This window comes from Megalops cyprinoides, chromosome 19 (genome assembly GCF_013368585.1).
Source record: "Megalops cyprinoides isolate fMegCyp1 chromosome 19, fMegCyp1.pri, whole genome shotgun sequence".
Taxonomy (NCBI): Eukaryota; Metazoa; Chordata; class Actinopteri; order Elopiformes; family Megalopidae; genus Megalops; species Megalops cyprinoides.
In genome coordinates this window covers 25898173-25921303 of record NC_050601.1, presented here as the reverse complement: position 1 = coordinate 25921303, position 23131 = coordinate 25898173, and the positions used below count along the sequence as shown (strand labels likewise).

Sequence of the window (23131 nt, the reverse complement as noted above, 5' to 3'; positions counted from 1 at the left end):
CTGCCCCTTAATTGAACACTCATACTGAAGCCTATATAAACCTAACAAGGTTGGAACATGGTCACAGAAGATGAAGCTGAAATTGACATTGACATAAATATGACTTTCCCAATGTCTGATGGAATATGCAGCAAAAATATTTTGGGTTTTCAGAAAAAAAAAGTGAGTGTCCCAATAATTTTGGACCCCAGTGTAGGTCTAACGTTTAACATTATTAAAAAACGTTCAGTGCATATTTCTCTCAATGACCATATGCTAAAAAGACTGAAACCCGAAGCGTGTTCCTTGTGTCCAGTCTACTCCGTAAATTTCATTTTTGTTTCCGTCATTGCAGAAAACCCCGCTTCGCAGAGATAGGATGTTGGAAATGGAAGCAACGTTTTCAGTGCTTTTGTGCTTTTCTCAGGATATTCAGCCTTGATTTTAATGACTTTTTTTAAAAATCATGTTAGCTAGCTAGCTAGTACAAAGTTGGCAACACAGCTCAGCTCAAGCAGACCGTATAGTAAGTGATGAACTCCTATAATGCACATTACTCAAGTTCAAAATCTGTAAACTGTTGTGGGCGTGAGAGATATTAGAGTGGTGCGAAAAGGACCAATAGACTGCACCAAGTTCAATGTTATTACTGCACGAATAGCCTATAATTGTATTCAATTATTATTTTAATATTATTTTATTTTACCGATTAAAGAAATGAAAAAATAAATTATTTATCCTTTCCGTGCGGCCCGGTAGCGAATGTGCCGTGGCCCGGTACCGGTCTGCGGCCCGGTGGTTGGGGACTGCTGCTCTACAGTAAGACTACACCATTCCAAACAGAACACTACCAGATACCCTGTAGTAAAACTGCCAAATATAAAATTACACACAAGAGGAACAAGAGCTCACACTTTGGTAGGGAGGCTGAGGTGCAGTCTGAAGATATATTAAAGGATAATGGGTTAAACGGAAGCTGTTCTTGAGCTGCATACATTGCATTCTTGATGGAAATGAAGTGTTTCTGCCTAAAGGTTGACGAGTCTGGGGAATGAAGTTTCCAGTGGGTTCAAAGGGTAGGGATCAGGTCTGAGGGCTGGGGAGTGGTCCCGAGCGGTGCAGCACCTACCTGCTTGAAGGGAGCCCAGCTGCTGGCCGGGTTGGCGAGGTTGGGCGGGTTCCTCAGCCTCTCCAGGGCGTGGTCGATGGCCTCCCCGTAGCTCTCCTGGAACCAGGCTTCGTGGGGTGTGTCGGCGGGCGTGGTCGTGATGCTGCGCACATGCTCCAGTGCAAACACCACCGGCCGCATGAGGGCAGAGTGCTTTTCCCGCATGATGGCCACCTTCTCCTCCCTGAAACGAGGGGAAGCCACAGGCTTTAACTGGGCCCCGTACTCGCAGGGGGGGAGTGAGACACCCCCATCACAGCCTGTGAACCAATTAACCAATCCCAAATCCCAAAATACCATCTGGCAGGCATCAAATAAGCTACACGAAATGTGGAGATGTCTCCTGTTTTTGTCCTGTAAGACACAAATAAGCTATGTAAACTACAGATGTAACAGAGAACTACTTCCTTTACATTATTGTCAAACATCACATTGTCATTCAGCAGATGCTATTATCTAGAGAGACATTTTTCCTTCTACCCTTTCATCCCATTTTATTCATTTATGTGACATTTACTTAGGCAATTATGAGTTAGGTTCCTTGCACAAGGATACAATAGCAGTGTCCCAACAGGGACTGAAGTAGCAACCTTTTTGGTTATGAGCCCTGCTCCTTACCACTACCCCATACCGCTGCCCACTACTGCCCTTAAATTTGTTCATTTGACCTATAAGGTTCAAAACCAAAAATCTCATCGTGTTGGTCCTAATCTTTACTATAGTAGGTACTGAAAACCTGTTTGTTTTAATACCTACAGAAATAAGGTGATTTGAACTTTGAAAACACTCCATGGTAAAACTTCCACACAGTTTAAACCATGCTCTTTAAATCCCAGAATCAAACTCCCCTGTCCTTCTGTAAGTCAAACACATCCTTCCTCATCTTTCAGAAATATTCATGACCACTTTGAAGTCTGTTTTTACACCAAACACTTCTTAGTGCATTTTGGGAGCTGGACGCAGACAGGGACGAAGTGAGAATATTTACACTGAATTTCAACAACACTTTGAAGAGACATTAACATTTCATAAAAGGGAACGGCTTTCATGTTTCAGGTCAGTCATCTGTACTTGTTTTGAAAGCCCATATAGTTAGAAGCCAAGTGCCTGCTAACCACTCACATACATAATAGCCTGGCTTTGTAGTGGGAAGAAATGGGACATATCCCTGCTGTCAATCTAACCATGGCCTTCTCAAACTTCTTATGAAAACCTGTTAACCCCTAAGTCAAGGTATAGCATATGAAATGCTTGATATTTAACTATCCCCCCCAAGGGTAAACCACAGTGCAGTTGGCGCAAGCGCCAGCAGGGGGCACTGTGGCACTTACTTGCGGAGTGTGTTGTTGTTCTGTACCCTCTTGACCTCGTCCTCCAGCTGTTGGATCCTGCGGGGCACCTGCATGTGCTGCTGCTGCAGCACGCCCAGCCACAGCTCGTCCCACAGCAGAGTCACCCTGCGCAGCTCCCCGACCAGCATCTGCACCTGCAGGGGGCGGTGTGGAGCACACCTCAGCCAGCCCTCCACACACTTGCCCTTTTCACATCAGTCCAACCAAAAATACAGCCACAGCCAGCTACACTCAATAGTGTCTTCTTATGTATGTATGAATGAAAATGTATAAAGTTACTAGGTACACACAGTGAGTACACCTGTGAAGTCGATAAGGTGTTAGGCTTACAAGTCTGATTACATGCTTTCCGTCTGTCCAGTGGTGATTTGTATCTTACCAGGGTAGAAACCAATCAGCAGGCTTGCAGTTCCAACCATGTACCCACCCCAAAACAGCATCCGCTATGAGACTCTGATTTAGACACACAATGCGCAGCTATCATAATTGAGCTGTTGCGTGCAAACTTTGGCATAGACAAGCTAAGCAAGAAAAAGGCTGTGAGCAGACTGCCATTCCCGGCTGGGCAGCAGAGGGCGCCGGCCCCGGCTGTACCTGCAGCACCATGGTGGGGTTGGCGGAGGAGAGCTTGTCCACAATCTTGCTGTAGCAGTCCTGCATCATGGCCTGGTCCTGGCTGGAGCACGGCCCCAGCTCCTCCCCTCTGCCGCTCTCTTGGGAGGCCACCTCACTCCCACCCCCACACAGCGCCTCCCCCTGGATGTTGCCCAGAAGCGTGGGTAGAGCTGATGGCAGCTTGTTGCCTACATGACGGGGGGATGGGACGGGGGTTCGCAGTGGTTAGCAATTTGTCCTTCATCAAAACAGCCAACACAGGCAAGCAAAATCTTTATTTGTAAGTAGGGCTGCACGATATAGCCGTCGCAACATATCGAAAAGCTATTTTTTGCACAATAGGAGCTATCCCCGGTATGTGCCATTAGGTTTCTTCCCATATGTTTTTCCCTTTAGTCATACCTGATGCAGGAGCACACCTCCCAAGTTCAGTGAAATGCTTCCTGGGCAGAAAAATATCACTTGTATCTATATGTTGGTTAACTTACCTATTAGCTTTGAAAAACACATAGCATATGTTTTCCATCTTTGTAGCCATGTGTTTCTATCTACCACATGGAGGCAGCATAGTGCTGTTGCTGTGATATCAACATTGAATAGATACGAGTGGTGTTTTTTCCCCCGGAATCATTTCATGTGGCCTTGGAAAAAACATATGTGAAGAAACCTAATGCCACATACCGTGGATAGCTGTTATTACACTAAAAATAGCTATTCGATATATCGCGACGGCTATATCGTGCAGTCCTATTTGTAAGTGATGAAGACAATACCAACAAAACAAAAAGCTACAGACCTTTCAAAAGCATTATGTTCATGTGTTCAAAACTATGAATGCAGAATTAACAAGTGACCTCACTCTCAGTGTAATCTCTGCCCAGGAGTTAGCTCTTATAAACTGAATCCTTGGAATTTCAAAATTGTCACTTATAATGCATCCACTCATAGATGCAGAATAATGAAGAAATAATGAAGAAATTCCCCTTAGAGAAAAAATACAAGTTAAGCACCTTAATAGGGACACAACAGTAGTTCTCCCACCGGGAATCAATCCTGCTAATGTCTGGTTACAAACTCATTTCCTACACCTAAATACCACGTACCTGCAGCCTGCGCCTCCCCGCCCAGCGAGATGGAGCCCACGATGGCGGGGTAGAGGACAAGGTGGGGCGAGTCGTGCGCCACACGACAGAGCAGGCTGCAGATGCTATGGCGGATGTAGGCCTCAGGGTGGTTCAGCCTGGAGAAGAGCTGCGGGATTATACCTGCAGGGAAAAACACCATCACCATCAGCATTATACCTCTGGGGAAAAACACCACCGTCACCATTATACCTGTGGGGACAAAAACCATCACCTTCACCATTATACCTGTGGGAAAACACCATCACCTCCAGCATTATACCTGTGGGAAAAACACCACCATCACCTTCAGCATTACACCAGTGGGAAAAACACCACCATCACCTTCACTGTTATACCTGTTGGAAAACACCACCATCACCTTCACTGTTATACCTGTGGGAAAACACCACCATCACCTTCACTGTTATACCTGTGGGAAAACACCATCGCCTTCAGCATTATACCTGTGGGAAAACACCATCGCCTTCAGCATTATACCTGTGGGAAAACACCACCATCACCTTCACTGTTATACCTGTGGGAAAAACATCGCCGTCACCTTCACTGTTCTACCTGTGGGAAAACACCACCGTCACCTTCACTGTTATACCTGTGGGAAAACACCATTGCCTTTATTGTTATACCTGTAGGAAAACACCATTGCCTTTACTGTTATACCTGTGGGAAAACACCACTACCTTCAGCATTATACACTCCTCCCCCAGCCAGCCCCAGTCATGGGTGTGGCTCCTCTACCCCAGCGTTACCTCTCCAGGGGGCAGTGGGCGTGGACGCCAGGCCCAGCTCCAGCCCCTCCCGCAGCTCCCCGGCATGCTTCACCAGCAGTCGCAGCAGACGCAGGGTCGCCATGACGATGACGTCATCGCTGCTCTGCTTGCCATCAGGATTCTTCAGCAGGAGCTTGGGGTCGTCCTCTTCCATCGGCGCCTGTCAATCACAGGCACATTCATGCCTCCTGACAGTCAGCCGTGCGCGCGCTGCTGCCAGAGCACCGGCCAGTCACGCAGACCTGCAGGGACCCTCACCTGTCCGGTGTTCAGCTTAAGGAAGGTGAAGTAGGCGCGGCAGGACACCTGGTACAGGCTGAAGATGCGGTCCACCACCGTGCGCCACACCCTGATCAGCCCCTCCGTCACGCCCTCCTCCACCTCCGACAGCCACGGGCAGGAGCCCACCAGCTGCCTCCAGATCACGTCCACCATGTCGTCCTCCTCGTCCTCCTCGCTCTGCAGCGCCATGTCCTCGTCCTGGTGGGACACCCACACCGTGCGCCACACACACAGGCACAGAGACGACCAGACACACACACACACACACACGCAATCACAAAGGCGACCAGAGACACACACACAAGTGCACCACACACACAATCACAAAGGCAACCAGAGACACACACACAAGTGCAGACACACACACACACACAATCACAATCACAAAGGCAACCAGAGACACACACACCGTGCGCCACACACACAGGCACAGAGACGACCAGAGACACACACACAAGTGCACCACACACACAATCACAAAGGCGACCAGAGACACACACACAAGTGCACCACACACACAATCACAAAGGCAACCAGAGACACACACACACACACAAGTGCACCACACACACAATCACAAAGGCAACCAGAGACACACACACACAAGTGCAGACACACACACACACAATCACAAAGGCAACCAGAGACACACACACACACAAGTGCAGACACACACACACACACAAACAGAGACAGAGAGACGCATGCAGAGAGCATGTCAGGCTATTAAAATAAAAGCTTACGAACTCCAGTTCTTTACCTTTCATCTCCCCATTGCCACTCTGTTTATCTGAAGCTAAAGAGTGCAACTGCTCTTATGATGCAACACAGAGAAGGCATCTTCACAGCAATGCTGCTGACCTGGATGCCTGTTGGTCGACACATAGCCTGGCCCAGGATGCCAAATATGGTCTCCTTGTCCTCATCAGTGGTGCATGCTGGTAGCAGCTCTTCTACTTCCTGCTTCTCACCAGGGAGCAGGGGCACACCCTCTCCTTGACTACAGGAAGTGAACATGATAGAAACCATGATAAGGACATGTTCAAGACACCAACAGCTGCAAAAGGGCAGCTTGGGCAGCCATATTAAAAATGATCAGTGTTGGATTTTATCACTGTTAAACATATCCAGTGTGTCATTTTCTCACTGAATGAACAGACAATTAACATTTAGCACACTCTCTGAATGTCTGCCTGACTGTTCCTGACTGTTCCTCTGTATGTACTTAAAGAAGGTGGTGGCAGTGTAGCGAAGTGGTTAAGTGGCAGGACTCGTAACCAAAAGGTTGCCGGTTTGATTCCCCACTGGGGCATTGTTGCTGTACCCTTGGGCAAGGTATCTGCCCACAACTGCCTCAGTAAATATTCACCGGTATAAATGGACACCATTTCAAAAACTGTAACCGATTTAAGGCGCTCTGGATAAGAGCGTCTGCTAAATGCCGACAATGTAATGCAACACAATGTAATGTAAAGCAGGGGTCTAGGTGAAAGGGACAACACAGTGTTGCCTACCTGGCGTTGTCCACCACCTTCCGGCCCCAGCGGTAAGCCCAGCTGGCCAGGGCGGCCCAGGACTTGGCCATCTCCGGAGCCTGGATGGTGGACAGCTGGTACAGCTGACCCAGGACGAAGTCCGGCTCCCCGACGCCGACGCTCACTGACAGAGAGTTAGTTAGACATTTATATATTGCATATGGAATTTGTCTGTGAAAATTTCATCTTGTCCCCCCTCTTCTACTTCACCTATAAAATCAATGCCAGTTAACAAATCACAGTGGGTTCAAAAATTAGGCAGACGGAACACAACACTACACAATAATAACAGAGGCCAAAAACTTTTATTGCAGATCTGCAGGAGACAGTCTTATAGATGCACACTAGGCAGCATCAGGGAGAGCATCTCAAAAAACATAAGACACCAAGAAGTCTTTGGATAGCAAAAACAAACAAAGAGCCCCAATATTTGCAATCCCCTTCTCACAGAGTCCAATAATTTTATCTTACACTCAAGGTCCATCTTCTGGGCAATGTCCAGACAGTGTCTAACTCCCATTTTCCTTCCCAACCTCAGGCCTTGCTGTGTAACTTACGGCACACATGTAGAATTGTTCTCTTCTCTACTCCCTCTCGGTTCTACTTCATGCTATCTCACAGCTGCATACCTTCCCACACACTACACTTCCGATCCACTTTTTTACTCTCTGCTATCATGCATACAAAGTGTAATAGCATGTATGTATATTGTTTGTTTAAGGCTAACATATTGGATCCTCAGGTTCCCTTATACACTTCCAGACCTCCACATGCATAGTAGAGATAGAGTAAACGGCTGATATACCAATAACTTCAGTTAATATGTCAATAACTGTGGTTAATATAACAGTAATCATTATTAATATGATAACAACTGTGATTAGTGTATGAAAGCATTAAAAGGGAGCATTAGTAAGAGATGTTAATCAACTGCCGTGTATTCACAAACCTTGATTTAGAGGATGAGGATCAGCAGCTTTCTAAATTACTGTCCTCATAAACAGCAGTTTTGCATAGCTGAAGTCAGCTTGGTTAATTAACATTCAACTTGTGTTGGCCCATAACCCAGGCCTCAACAGTGCAAGCGTTTCACTCGCATTTGCTACTAAAAATAGATGTGTGCGAACTGTAAAATGTATTTAGGAGCATGTGTGCAAATAAAAAGCATTACAAAATTCACTCAGCCCAAGCAGCCTCTGTTTTTTTTTTTTTTAACAAAAAGGTTGATAACACAACAATGACGATGACGCAGTCACTGCGCTGAACCAATGTTGTCTGTTGAAAAAAATCACATGATCACATGACTTGGCGTTTAGGACTAAGAACTACTTTATTATAGAGGTGTTCATAATGTTAATACTGTTTATACAGTTTAAGACTTTTTTTTGGTATAAATAATTACATAACCATTAAATAAAGAGTTTGAAGCAGAAATAATTTAAAAACCTGGTGTACTTTTTGTATTCAAATAAATTAAATCATTTTGCTTGTAAATGTCTCCTTGTATCCCTTTATTAAGGAAAAACACATTATTTGATAAATTTTTATTGCGCTCCTGAAGTTCTTTATGCGATCCTAAATTTTTCAACTTAGGAGCACATGTGCTCCTTGGGAAAAAAGCAAGCGTCAAGCCCTTCCATAACCAGGCCGTATACAATTATAAACTGTTCACTGATGCGACAGTTACACATCACTAACCAACCAGCTGTGGTTGGTTAATTAAGTGTGAACTGAACATGTGGCTTTATAAGCAAAGGCATTTCTATTTGCCTCCTGTCATTGGTTAAATTTATTAATAAAAGTGAGCTCACATGAAAAAGTCACAGTAAAGGTGAGGGGGAGGGAGTGTCAATTGATAAATCCACAGCTGAACTGTGCTTTGAGAAGGTGGGGCCCTCTAGTACCTGTGGTCTCTGTGGTGATGCGCGGCGCGTCCTGGTCCTCCAGCGGGGGGAGCTCCAGCAGGGCGGCCACGTTGCGGCTCAGCGGCGGCAGGCCGGAGGGGCCCCTCTTGGCCACCTGCTTGAGCTGCGGCGTCAGGTCCTTCCAGTCGGCCAGCAGCCACTTGCACAGGGTGAGCAGGGCGCGGCCCGCCGCGCGCTCGCACTTCCCCGAGCGGCAGTACGCCAGCGCGCAGGAGCTCAGCATCTCCATCGCCGCTGCCGACTGACCTGGGAACAGTCACACACAGGTCCGACGCTCATGACAACTCAATGAAGAGCGGGGTCAGTCTCCAGCACCACCACATCGGAAGAGCTGGCCTAGATCAAGCAAGGAATGCTAGCCAGAGAACTGCTACATCTGGCAGACACTGGTTTGGGGAAAGTAACAGGGAGACACAATAAATGCAAAAGAATGCTGCATAACAACTGTAGCATCTCTGAGGGACTGGGAAGCAAAACAAAAAAAAAGGAAAATCTCCGCATTGGTCTCGCTCCATTCAGTTAGCAACGGAACTGCACGTAACTGCTTGAATGTGGTGGGAGGGAGGACTGCCCCACTTCCTGCTGATCTCAAATCAGTGAAACATGAACCAGGGGCTTTGTGTGCTGTGCTAGCACTGATCAGAGATCAGTACAGGGGGTCGCGAGGGAGATCACCGACCTGCGGCAAAGAGCACTTTGGCCTTCTCAATCTCCAGCTCCGGGCCCCACTTCTCTCCGACAGCTCCTTCCAGGGACAGCCACGTGAAGGGGTGCACCTGGTCCTGCCCATCGCCACCTCCACCACCACTGCCACTGCCACTGCCCAGAGGGGCATCACCGCAGCGCCTCAGGAGCCGTGTCGCCAGGGCAACGTTGCCCTGCTTGCGGGCGAACTTGACTGCCGTCAGACACAGCTCTGTCAGGTGGGTGTCAATGGGAGCCGCGGAGCCTGGGTAGGGGTGGGGATAAATATATATCAAAAACAAACATGGACCCCTGTGAGAACCTGGCAAGTGGTATGTTATTTAATAACTCCTGCTACTGGACTGTGACACGTATGATCTGGTATTTCCTCTGCTCCTAGCCCGACCTTTCAGTATGCACTTTTGCCTGTAAATCTCTCTGGATAAGAGGGTGTGCTAAATGACTGGATGTGAATGTAAGTGCAGAGGCTCACAGAGAGGCACAGAAAGCAGCTCCTGGAGCGTGAGCACACCTCTGAGCTGGAGGAAGAGCTCTCTCTGGAAGGTGGTGTATCTCAGGGCCTGCAGCCAGGGCTGGATGTCCTGCCGCTTGCAGGCGCTCAGAGCTCGGCTGTACAGGGGGATCAGGCAGTCCTGCGGGAGAGCACGTTCAGCATGCGTGTGAGCGCTATGTCAGTGTGACTGTGTGAATGAGTGTTGTGTGTGTGTGTGTGTGTGTGTGTGTGTGTGTGTGTGAGAGAGAGAGAGAGAGAGAGAGAAGGTGAGTGTTGTGTAGGTTGGTGTGCAAATGTGTTGTGTGTGTGTGAGTAAGCATGGTGAGTATGTGAATGAGTGCGTGAGTGAGAGTTGTGTGCATGTGTTGTTAGTTTTGTGTTAACGAGTGAGTGTTGTGTGCGTGTGATGTCAGTGTTGTGTGAGCGAGTGAGTGAGCATTGTGTGCGTGTGTTGATCGTGTTGTGTGCGTGTGATGTTAGTGTTGTGTGAGCGAGTGAGTGTTGTGCACGTGTGTTGTTATTGTTATGTGTGAGCGTTGTGTGTGTGTGTGTTGTTAGTGTTGTGTGAGCGAGTGAGTGAGCGTTGTGTGCGTGTGTTGATCGTGTTGTGTGCGTGTGATGTTAGTGTTGTGTGAGTGAGGCAGTGTTGTGTGTGTGTGTTGTGTGCATGCGGCTCACCTCAGGGCCCAGCTGGCCACTCAGGCTGCTTTCCAGAGCGGTGGCACAGTGCAGCTGCAGGGTGCTGAGGGTGGGCAGGGTGCCAGAGAGGGTGAGGGTGGACAGCCGGAGTGGCCCCAGGGTGATACGGCCCGTCTGCTTCAGGTACCTCACCACATTCCTGCAATCACACATAGCTACCTCACCACAGCCCAAAACCACACACAGCTACCTCACCACAGCCAGAAAACCACACACAGCTACCTCACTACAGCCCTGAAACCACACACAGCTACCTCTCTACAGCCCTGAAACCACACACAGATACCTCACTACAGCCCTGAAACCACACACAGATACCTCACTACAGCCCGAAACCACACACAGCTACCTCTCTACAGCCCTGAAACCACACACAGATACCTCACTACAGCCCTGAAACCACACAGATACCTCACTACAGCCCGAAACCACACAGCTACCTCACCACAGCCCTGAAACCACATACAGCTACCTCTCTACAGCCCTGAAACCACACACAGATACCTCACTACAGCCCTGAAACCACACACAGATACCTCACTACAGCCTGAAACCACACAGCTACCTCACCACAGCCCTGAAACCACACACAGCTACCCCACTACAGTCCCAAAACAACACACAGCTACCTCACGACAGTCCTGCAAACCACACACAGTAACCTCCCACAGCCCTGAGAGCACACATAAGTAGAGCAGCCAGGGATACACCCTGTTAACCATGTATGACAAATGTATGTCCTCTGAAGCATGACTGTGTCCACTGATACCTCAATTGCTGGAGAGAATGTGCACCCTTAAGTCTTAACTAGACTTACCATTTATTAACATTGGCTTTTTACAAATTGAATGGGACACATCAGCAGTGTTTTTCTGCATAAATGTATATTGATAATGAAATGACTGGAACAATTAATGTAGGGGTTAATTGGGTGAAGTAAAAACCAATGTACCCACTGTTCTTTCATGAGTTTGATACCCCTGGTCCAGGCCCACAGAGAGGAGAAAGAACACTCTGAAACTCACTCAGATGCCAGGACCCCCTTTTCTTCCTGCTCGTGATTGGCGGTTGCCACGGTGATGACCCCCACGGCGCTCCTGAGGAGCTGGACCTCGATGGCCTTCTGCAGCTCCGTGGGGTCAGGGCTGAGCGTGGCAGGGAGCAGCCGCTTCATGTCTGGGGGGCACAAAATGGGGCTGCCATGGTGGGGACAGAGTTTGCCTCCTTTGCGCTTTTAGACTTGTGCACCTATCTGCAAATGTGTTCGCATATATGCAGACCCCCTCCCTGTCCCCCCTCCTGGGAGCTTGACAATGACCCCCGCCACTGTTAAGATACAGGTAAGTATCTGCAGACATATTGCATGTTCAGATTATTATTTCGTTCAGAGTTATCACTCTGTGATCTTTAACTCAATATGATGAGTATAAAATATATTACTCATTCAAAAACAACAGCAGTACAGTACCTGTACCGTATTTAATAATAAATGTGACTCAATATTGCATTAAAGTGCTTTTCTATCAAAGGCCTTGCTCAGTATGGGTATGGGTCACAACATACCTATCTTGTCCCGGGAGGAGGAGTTCAGAAGTCTGAAATCGTCGCCGGGCAGGAGGTCCAGCTGTTCATGACACTCGGTGAAATCTCCATCCTCGAAGCTGCTCAGAGCCCTGGGACCAACACAAGGGTGTTAGCAACAAACAGGAAATAAACTACATTGGGTTTGGGGTGACCCGCTACCTCTCAGCAACACTGAACAGAAAGGTCAATCTACCTAAAAAATATTTACAGCAGAATCAGTGTACGGAAGCTACATTGTTTTATAATCTTGTGCAATCACACCAACATCTAGGGATAGTTCAGGGGGTAGAATAAATAGCAGGGGATATGAGTGACACTTAAGAGAACATCTGATATTAGGATTGGGATGGTTAGCTGTGGGGTTATTCAGACTAGGATTGGGATGGTTAGCTGTGGGGTTATTCAGACAGCTGCAGTAATTACTGAATTACTGGTTCAAATGGTTATATGTTGATAAATTGTTGTTACACATTTATTATACAGTAAGAACGATGTAATTACACAGGTACATGCTTATTCATGCTTTTTTCTTTTGGAACAATAAATAATAGCTCTTCTTGTTGTTGATGGCAGATTTAGAAATGCTTGGGTTTGGTTTGCCTAAAAAACACTTTCCCCTGTTTAACTCTTCCATGGAAAACCTCTGTGAATCCTTTTATATATCTGTCCTTACTGAGATGGGTGAGGCAGGCTTAACAACACCCCAAATATGGATAGCCGCCAATGGATAGCAATCAACAGAATGTAACAGCTCTGCCCATGAGGCTTGGGAAGCCCCACCCTCCTGCCACGGGCGTCCCTGCACAGACCTGATGTAGTTGAAATCAGTCTTGAGGTGGATGGCAGAGCCGTTGGGAGTCTTCCTGAGGACCGTCACACTGGCCTGCCACTCCTGCACTGACGGCCAATCACACAGTGCCACATAGCACTCGCACGCCTTATTGGCCAGGAAGTTGAGGACCTCGGGGGAGGAGTCACTGGTTTTCATAAGAACAGTCTTCCTGCTGTCTCCTGGAAGGAAACATAACGAGGGCCCCTCAGTTCAGTCCTTAAAGTGGCAGGACCTACTGTCATGAAATACTCATCTGTGGTAAAATATGGTGAAATATCACATCCACATATTGTGTATGTATGTATTGTGTATGCAAACATTGTGAATATCATTGTGAACATCTGTGTGCATATTTTACTGTCAAAATACATTTTACAAAATAAACTGACACATCTACATCTTTATAATTATGAAATTATAGTGCAATATTACTTCACCTATGAGGAACAAATTACACATTAAACAGAATTAGAATGTAACCCAGTCAGGTATGCATCTTACTGCTGATGACTATACAGAGTCACCTGCTATCATCAGAGCCCTCTGAGGGCAGAAAGAGAGCTTTCAAAGGCTGATATCTCAGCACATAAGCGCACTGCACTAAGTCATACATCTGAAGATAACACACCAACCACTTCAGTTCACTGAGATACTGGCTACGCTGTCTGTAATGCATTTTGCATGTTGTGTATGCGTGTGTGTGTGTGTCTCTCAGACTAACAGGGTAGGTAATGCACCAGAGAGACAGAGTAGGGACATGTATGACAATGGAACATATTTCGAGAAGAAATTACATCACAGCAGAGCGTGTAGGAACGAGAGTTGCGCTGCAGTGGAGTGTGGAGGGGAGGCGTGGCTCTCACCGTTTCCTGTGTGCTTGGGGCTGCCGCTGTTGGTGGTAGACACTTTCAGCAGGGACCTGTCGAATCCTTTGATGCAGCAGTCCACCCCTGTGATGGAGCACAGCTGCTCCTGGTACTCCTGTGCCGCCTTCTCAAACCTGCAACCACAGGTGCTGAATTAATCCCAACACTCCTCCCAGCCAGAGGAGGTGTTCTAGTTAAACATGTGCACCCAATACCTGTTTTTTTTTCTTAGTCAATGGGGGCATCTTGCATATATTCTATTTTGAATATAATCCATTTACATAGTTGGATACAGAAGTGGCTCAAGTTGAGACAGGAAAGAATTATTTTGCCTTTAAAATTAGGCAGCTTGGTATATTACAACAGCTGCACTCCCTTCTGTGAATACTCCCAACAGCCTTTACATTACAAACCCAGTTCCTCAGATCAATTAACCTGCCTCCCTTCGACCAACTGCATGCTTCACTTCACACCCAGCGTTTGAACATATTAAACAAAGGCCGCCATTTTGACTGCATGCCCCCCTTTCTCCCAAAGAAGCAAACGGGGCCCTCACCGTCCCTCTGCCTGCAGGGCCACCGAGCCCACCCAGCCCAGGCCTCTGCCCGCCACACTGGAGCTCCAGGCTGCCAGCCCATGGATGGCCTCGGGACACCTCAGCTCACACAGCGCTTCCGCCAGCATGGTGATGGGGGCCTCCATCTCAGCACCCTTCAATGCATGCCAAGAGTCCATTAGGTTCCCACACTAAGTTATTAACACAAATCACTGCACAACATCACAACAGCCCTGTAAATATCAAGTAGGTTACATACATCTGGGGTAAACTACACACTGACATACAGTAGTAAGTGAGACAGGAAGTGAGGTCGGGCTGTTACCTGGGTGCTGCTGTTCCTCATCTCTCCCAGAAGGTCGAACCCGTGCCGCACGGTGACCGCAGGCTGGCCCGACAGCAGGCCCACCCTCATCAGCGCCAGACGGATCCGGGTCAGCCAGTCCTGGCATGTCTGCCGGTTTGTGTAGAAGAAGGTCCGGATGCCCTGTGTGAGAAGGGGGAGGGCCAATCAGAATGCTGCTCTGAGGCAGGGGGAACCAGACAGGGTGAGAGCAATCGTTTAACCCAGAGGTCATGAAGTGATGACCGGGATTAGTAGTCAAATGTTCATATTAAGGCTAAAAAGTCATATTCAAGAACACTCCATAAAATAAGACAATTTTACTGCTATTATTAATTTTCTCTGGCTGCAAGCATGAGTTAACACAGAGGTGTGGGAGTAATGCTTCACATAAGACAGAACCGGCGTTTCACACATTTTTGTTCGGTCATGGCATGATTAGTCAAATATTCAGTCTTGGCACTCGAAGAATATCAAATATATCAAATTCATCTCCCCAGCACAAGACTGCACAGGACCCATTCATTGAGGCAGTTCAGTATTAGCACCCATTCACAGCCAAAGACCCATCTGCGCCGGAAACCCTGGAATCGGGGCGCTGGGGGCTGACCTTGGGCGGGGCCATGAGCGCCGTGGCGCAGCCCTCGTAGGCGTTGTACATGAGCTTCTCCAGGTTCTCCAGGAACTGCAACAGCAGGGCGAGGCGCAGCTGGCTGCTGTGGTGGCCCTCGTCCCCCTCGCTGCCGCTCCACTGGCTGAGCTCCTGCTCCGGACTCACGCTGTGGGTCGCCAGGCTGCGGATCATCCCTGCAGGGGCGTGCATCATGGGCCAGCGGTAAGGGAACTGGGCTGGGTTCAAATCCCACACAGGGATTACATTTGGCTAAGGTACTTAGGGAACCTAAGGTGGTACTACTCGAAAACACACTACGGTGGTCCTATAAGATAACACAAGCGTGGTGAAAGAAAGGCTTGGGTGGACGAACCATGACTTGACATTCCAGCCAAATCGTAATCACTGATCTTGGACCAGTTTTGCCATTTAGCTCATAATGGCAAAGGTTACAATTCTGGTAGTGGAACCTGGTCCTAGATCAGCACTTAAGGGCAACCTCTACCTTGAGAAGGTTTGAAAAAAGGAGCATTCAAAGGGCAAATGACTGTGTTTTGTACACCGAGCTAAACACTTTCTGCAATGTTCATTATCTACAGCCTATTGACTACATAAGAACAACTGAAAATGAATTATTTGCATGCAAGTACATATATGTTCGATACATCAAAGGGAAGGCAAATCAGCAGTATGTATGTAAATCAACCACCCAAGTGCGATCTTTTATGCCTCTTATGTGCAATTATATATGTGGAAGTGTATTTGAGGGTTTTATGTAATTGGACATGTTGAGGTTTATTTGCGCGTGTGTGGTACGCACATGTATGCACATGCATACATGCTTTGCACTTACATGTCATTCTAGGCACACATCTGCCAGCTCAGCATTGTGTTTGACACTGACTCTCATTCATGTGGTGTCCTGTTTGTGCAACTTTTCATGCCACTTTAATAGATGCACTGCATAAGTTCCTCTGGAGCATCTGCTAAATGACAATAATGTAATGTATGTTTTCACAGCCCTACATGACCTTTGACCTGCGGTTAACTCTTCAGCCGTGTGACTGGATGGGGTATCAGCTGTGACCTGCAGGAGCGACCCAAATCATCCCTCACCCTCGATGGTCTGGAAGGTGTCCTGGGCACGGCCCAGCGGGGTGCGAAGTTTGGACAGGACGGTGAACTGGGCGGCCTCCCACACAGCCCACTGCCAGAGCATGGCCTCTGACTTCAGCAGGGGGCGGGGCACGGCCGCACCCTCCCGCTTCTCCAGCCGCTGACAGCTGTTAAAGAGGCACTCCAACCACGGCTCCTTCCTGCGGATGCCCACGCACGGTCACATGGTCACACACAAGGAGAGACACATTGATTGATAAAAATTGATTATACAGCAGTAAGTCCCAGAGGGTGACAAAAAAGACTGACGGAACAGAAGAACACAAAATTCATTTCAAATACATGTTACCTGAAGCAATGTACTTCATGCATAGTTCACGCACTTGATCCCTAACGTTCAACCAAATCTACAAATGTTTTGTTTTCTTTCATCTATTGGTGGGTCTTTTAATTTTTTGTTATGCCTTTTCATCTTTTCTTTCTTTATTTTGTGAGTCCTTTCTATCAGTCAGAGGCTCCAGACAGTAAAAATCTGTAATATGTGTAATGTGATGACTTGTCATTTATGAGAACTTCAGTGTCTGAGAGCAGAATTATAGTACCACCAAATCCAACCAAGATTATTTCACATATCCATTGACTGAAAGCTACTCATAACGCACTAGCAACTTTGACACAACCGATTGATCCTATTCCTTTAGCTCAGATTCTTGATGTCCAATCAGAGCGCGGCGAGGCTGGTGACTCACCCCCCGCGGTGCAGCACCCCGTACAGAATGAAGCCAATCAGGTCAGAGAAGTCCTGGGGGTGGAAGGTGCTGCTGGGAGCTCTGCCCATGTGTCTGCGGATGGCCAGTGATACCTCCTGAAGCTCGCTGTGTCTGTGGTTACTGCACAGTACATTAGGTCATTAAAACATCACCAACATGGATCTGATCTGCCGCATACAGCAGTATACAAGCATGGTGGGGAAAAACTGCTCTGAGGTCAAACATCAACAAATTTTACATCTTGGCTTATTATCATATCATCATATCATACTATCATATATCTATCAAGCTTGAAATTACATTGATGATTATCAGAAAAAGTCACTACGTATTTGAAAAGGAACCTCAGTGACAATTTTAACTGATGCCAAAAACATCTTTAAAGGGTCGATGGCTCTTTAAGCTGTCCCATCAGTCACGTTGCCTTGGGTAGTGTTCACGGCCACCCAGGGGACCGGAAAGCTCACCTTAGTGCCACGTCCAGGGGGATGGTCTTCAGCAGCTTCCCAAATGCCTGTCGGACCCGAGCCACAGAATGGACCAGCTGGACGCGGCAGATGTCCACACACCTGCGGGAACAGGGCCAATCATGAACGTGAGATTTCCCTGTGGGCCAACGGAAGCAGCCTGCAGTGTGGAGATGGTATAAAGCAATTTCAGCTCTGTGCACGATATGCCAGAGATGCTACATCAGCTGAACGAGATCCCAGAATACAGCCTTGCAACTAAAGCTGTGCCTTCCTGGTTTGCTGAAACCTGAATTCTGAATACAAATTCATTCATGGCAATACTAATTTGTTTGGATTCAGATTCAAATCACTACGTGCATATTTAAAATCAGCCAATCGTACAGATCACAGAAATGTTCCATGGCTGCCTGCTCATGTATGGTTATTAACAATAGCTGCACCTGGAACTTTTTTTTGCTGACACAGGAAGGAACCTAGAATACTGATTCTTGCTCATGATTAAGGATCTTTGGTCATACCTCTGCAGTAGCTCAGTGGACAAGGACAAGGAGAGAACCTGAAGACTGCTGCAGGTCTGGAGGCAGATATTAGGGTCTTCATTCAGGGCTGGGGAGAATGTAAAAGGCTTGTTAGCTGTCAAAATCCAACCAAGAGACGTGATGAGCTTATGAGTTATTTTTTACCTACAAAAGAATACTAGGCATTACTCAGCGTGACAGTTGGGAGAATCAGGTATGACAACCAATGGAAAGGCATTTTCAATCTAAGAGGCAAAAGCTTCTTCAGGTTTTTAGATTTCCCTTGCATTTAGGTGACACCCGGAAAACCAGGTCCAGTTAATGACCTTAGTTGCGTATGTGTGAAAAGTAGGACAATGCTCCAAGAATGCCGGTCCCTGACCAGGGAAATGACAAACTTGGCATTATCCTTCAAGGCTGAAAGATAAACCCTAAACAGGGATTACTGTCAATGGGGAGGGTACTGGGGGTGTATCTCACCGTTTGCAAGCAGCCCTTTGCAGAACTTGTGGAAGGAGGGGAGGGAGAAGAGTGGGGCGTAGGTGTCGGATTTCCTCATGGCGACAGCCACCTCCAGGGCCCAGGTCAGCAGCAGCCTCCTGCAGGGGGCAGGATTTAAATGTTACATCATGCGCCTCCCTGCAAACCCTGCTCGCCCTAAAATAACCTGATATCCTCCATGCCGCTCCCGCTTCCTTTCACAATCTGACAAAGCGAGAGGAGTATCCATGACAACAGAACCATCGCTGCCATTTCAATTCATCTGACTCTCTGATCGGAAGCAACTGCGGCAGAAGCAGAGAGCAGTCTACTGATTGGTTCACACAAGTCTGTGATTAAGAGCACATGGCAGCTTCTCTAAACTCTCTAATTTTAGCGATCTTAACAGTGCTGGGTGACGACTATACCTGGCCTCCAAGTAAAGATGCTCCTTGCTCAGCAGCGCCCCCAGCAGGTTGAGCAGGGTGCTGAAATGCTTCTTGGTCGCTGTGGTGACCGTGCTGATGACGGCGCCATCAAAGAGCGAGGGGGAGGAGGAGCTGAGGCTGCTGGAGATAAAGTGCTCATGCCTGCGGGCGAGAAAGAGCCAAAACCCCCCATCTAACTCACTGGGTAATGATTAAAGCAAAGCTTCCCCGTCTTCTCAGCCCCTGGGCTCGGGTAATGAGGCACTGCACTGTCTGTGACCCGCCGTCAGCGAGGACGGGTACACCGAGTTCTGAAAAACAACACCGAAACGCTGCACGGACCATCTCGAGTTCCGTGTAATTATACCGCTGCTGCCTCAGTTACAATTCCTGGTCTGGGATCAACGCGTTTCACAGCCTTACATCGCTGCTTCTGAGTTAGGAAAACAACATGCAGCTAAAAGCCAGAGAAGCCCACTAATGAGAAGCCCACTAATTGACACCTCTTAGGTCATATCAATGAATCGTCAGCAGACATTTGTGACGTTTCTGCCTGTGGGGGGTGGACAGGTTGGGCGGGGCAGGTGCGTACCTGGTGCAGTGGGAGTAGAGGGTGTAGAGGACAGCGTACTGGACGGCGGGGTGGCGGACGGCCAGCTCGGAGTGCACCGCCACCAGGTTCAGGCTCAGCAGGGCGAACACGGTCGGGGACAGCGCCCACATCTGCCGAGGGGAGGAGCACAGAGGGGGTGGGTCGGGGGGGGTCGGCCCTCACAGGCCTCTCTTCTCTCTTAAGGCCTCAGCCACTCACAGTGTTAATACAAAAGATCATTGCACTGTCACTGTCTACTGCAGGGTTACTCCAAGAGTGGCTGTAGGCTCCTGGGGTGGTAGAACAGGGTGACCCAGAGTGACTTACACAGGTTACAGTTCTTTACAATATTATCCATTTATACAGCTGGATATTTACTGAGGCAATTGTGGGTTAAGTACCTTGCCCAAGGGTACAGCAGCAGCGTCCCGGTAGGGATCAAACCGGCAACCTTTCGGTTACGAGTCCTGCTCCTTAACCACTATGCTACATTGCCGCTCCACAGTGCCTCCAGGATTTCATTACACTTAACTACCTAATAAAACTGCCTACATTCTTAACTAACCTAATTTAATTTCTTGTGCTCCGGTTCTAACAGTGTTAATTGGCTTAACAGAGAAAAAAAAAAAAAAGCCTGTGTCCCTTCAGGGCTGTACAGCCCTTCCCCGTTTGGTAACATTTTGCTTCATTGATTAGAACATTTCGCACTGCACCAATCCAGCCTGTACTGATTTATCTAGTCCAGGTCTCCCTGGACCAACACTCTGGTCAAACCTGGGTTGCAGCACAGTGAGAGATGCTGAGGGATGCCAGCTCTCACCCCGATGAGGGAGTTCTTGGTGTTGCCGATAGTGGTGAGCACGCTCAAGTTGAAGATGAGGATGAACTCTGCCCTTTCCGGGCAGAGCTGGGTGTGAGAAAAAGCAGGGTGCTGGATCTGGGGGCAGGCCGAGGGCAGGCCCAGGGGATAGAGCAGACTGTCAAGGGCACAGCCCATCTCGCCTAGCACCAGCTTGTAGGCTGCCTCCAGGATGGGGATGTTCTTCAGGCTCAGGACGGCCTGGTACACACCATGGGCCGCCACCATCACCTGGTCCAGGTACATACAGAAACAGAAGCGCACACACAATCTGACAGTCAGACATCGCACTTGTACCGTTTTCAACAACTCAAACTGAAATAACTGAACAACTGGAATTGTTACCTAATTTGATCACACTTACAATGTATCTACACTGCGTCATGACTCAGCCCTTGTAACAGAGAAGATATAGGTACATAGATCAGGTATAATTGTAATTTGATTGCCAACTACTTTCTATAAACCACTTCTGTCTATTCCTGCTGCATGTCACTGATGGACTTTGAGAAAGGGGAATTTTAATGTTACTGCTGTGTGTATATTTGGTCTCTGGATTTTGCAATGAATTCTCCTATTCTAATCCACCTTAATACAGGAGTGCCATTTACAAACTGAAACAATAAGTACTAATGCCTCTTGATTCTAAGAGCATTGTATAGGTAATGAGTTTCCTGTATAAGGTCACATGTACTGCCGTGTTGCATCTGCTGTGTGCCTTAGTATTTAGCAGACTCCTTGCATCCTCTACCTCTTTCTCCCTGTGGAAACGCAGCTCCAACAGCTGGGAGGTTGGCGCCAACAGCGTCTCCACAAACGAGGCCGGCAGGTTGGTGTTAATCTGGTCAACGATCTGAAACGCAAACCCCAAGGACAGGGGAGTCAGTCATATTCAGGCCGGCAGTTTGGCCGACAGTGGCCAAACGCACCGTACACCCACAGAAAAGTTTCACTAAAAAAGAACTCTGAAGGCTTCCTACGAACCAAGAGTGGGAACGCCTCTACATTATTTGCAAAAAGTAATGCCTCACACATTCCAAGTTAGATAATATATTACATCATCGTCATTTATCCAGAGCGACACAGATACAGTAGGTTACAATTTCATCCAATTACACAGCTGGATATTTACTAAGGTAATTGTAGAAAGAACATTGTGTTAGGGTCCAACAGCAGTGCCCTAGCGGGGAATCAAGCCTTTTGGTTACATAGCTCTGCTATGTAACCAAACTACGCCACACTGCGGTCCCTCATATGTGCGCACACACACTGAGTCCCGCATTTTACGGGGGCATCACGGTCGGCCTGGATGGACCCAAATGGACCCTCAGCCCCTTACCAGCGCCAGCAGGTGCAGCAGTGCCACACAGTAGTCCGGCCCGCAGGCCCGGCAGTCTTCCAGCTGGCCCAGGCCGAAGGAGACGACCGCCTCTGTCAGCGGGCCCGCCAGGTCCAGGCTCACCAGCAGCACGCACACGCACTCATTTCCTGCCGTCAGCACTGCCTCCGAGAAGAAGGCCTGCCTGGCTGCCGACACGCACGCCAGCACTCGGTTCAGCACCTGGAGGGGTGGAGGGGTGGAGAGGGCCACAAGGAAGGCAACTTTGAGCTTCAAAACTATTCAGGAGAATAGTATACTCGTTAACAATTTAAATTGCTGATGTCAAATTCAGCACCCAGTGATTTTTCTCTGCTAGTTTCCACTAGTAGTTTTCAATTAGTAATTTTAATTACCAGTTTACCACAATTCCTATCAAATGTGTATACCTGATAGGAGCTTGAAAATAATCTGATTTCCGTGAAAAATCAATACTTACAAATGAAGCCGAGGAACGAGTTTAGCTGGATATAAGCATACACACCACACACATAACACTGATGAGGCCAATCTGGAAAAACTGGGTGTACTTCCGACTGAACACCTTCCTCAGTTTTACTGTCTCACAGCACGCCACGCTAGGTGACCTTTTCAAGTGTTTCCACTACTATTATACATTACATTCATTTAGCAGACGCTGTTATCCACACTGACTTCCAGCACAAGAGAACAGAAACTTCCTGCACAAAAGAATAGAACTGTCCTATCTGAAACTTGTGAGCACCTTTCCAAAAAAAAAAAAAAATTGTGTATGATGAGCAGTAGTTCGGGGGGACGGGACTCACGTCGGTGACGTACACCTTGGTGATGGGGGGCCCGCGGGAGGGGTGGAAGCGCGCCCCGATGCTGCGCACCACCGTGCTGAACACACGGAGCAGGGCTGCCAGCTTGGGCAGCGACACCGAGGGCGGGGGGACGTCCTCATCCGCGGATTCGCCTGAAACCACGTGGCTCAGATCCTACAATCACACCAGCAAGGGACAAAACGTCATAGCCTACGTCGGCCTACCCCTCATCTTAACTGGCCAGTCATCACAATTAATATGAATCATAAGTTCATA

The 23131-nt window shown here is 48.0% G+C and overlaps 1 protein-coding gene across 1 annotated transcript in view; it reads right to left on the bottom strand.

Moving 5' to 3' along the window:
• The window catches only part of LOC118794163 (serine/threonine-protein kinase SMG1-like), a 47550-nt gene that overhangs the window by 16469 nt on the left and 7950 nt on the right, over positions 1–23131 (bottom strand). The window contains exons 10-39 of the mRNA XM_036552343.1: positions 22856–23029; positions 22032–22253; positions 21444–21545; positions 20654–20923; positions 19834–19964; positions 19242–19403; positions 18814–18932; positions 18334–18421; positions 17813–17914; positions 17325–17465; positions 16576–16775; positions 15457–15653; positions 14829–14990; positions 14504–14658; positions 13945–14081; positions 13059–13260; positions 12229–12338; positions 11691–11841; positions 10645–10804; positions 9985–10105; positions 9448–9717; positions 8748–9014; positions 6823–6967; positions 6170–6308; positions 5285–5506; positions 5006–5186; positions 4218–4379; positions 3094–3302; positions 2479–2633; positions 1109–1331 (exon numbers count right to left, since the gene is read on the bottom strand). Of these exons, the coding sequence (XP_036408236.1) occupies positions 1109–1331; positions 2479–2633; positions 3094–3302; positions 4218–4379; positions 5006–5186; positions 5285–5506; positions 6170–6308; positions 6823–6967; positions 8748–9014; positions 9448–9717; positions 9985–10105; positions 10645–10804; positions 11691–11841; positions 12229–12338; positions 13059–13260; positions 13945–14081; positions 14504–14658; positions 14829–14990; positions 15457–15653; positions 16576–16775; positions 17325–17465; positions 17813–17914; positions 18334–18421; positions 18814–18932; positions 19242–19403; positions 19834–19964; positions 20654–20923; positions 21444–21545; positions 22032–22253; positions 22856–23029 (5079 nt within the window). The remainder of the gene's footprint in view (positions 1–1108; positions 1332–2478; positions 2634–3093; positions 3303–4217; positions 4380–5005; positions 5187–5284; positions 5507–6169; positions 6309–6822; positions 6968–8747; positions 9015–9447; positions 9718–9984; positions 10106–10644; positions 10805–11690; positions 11842–12228; positions 12339–13058; positions 13261–13944; positions 14082–14503; positions 14659–14828; positions 14991–15456; positions 15654–16575; positions 16776–17324; positions 17466–17812; positions 17915–18333; positions 18422–18813; positions 18933–19241; positions 19404–19833; positions 19965–20653; positions 20924–21443; positions 21546–22031; positions 22254–22855; positions 23030–23131) is intronic.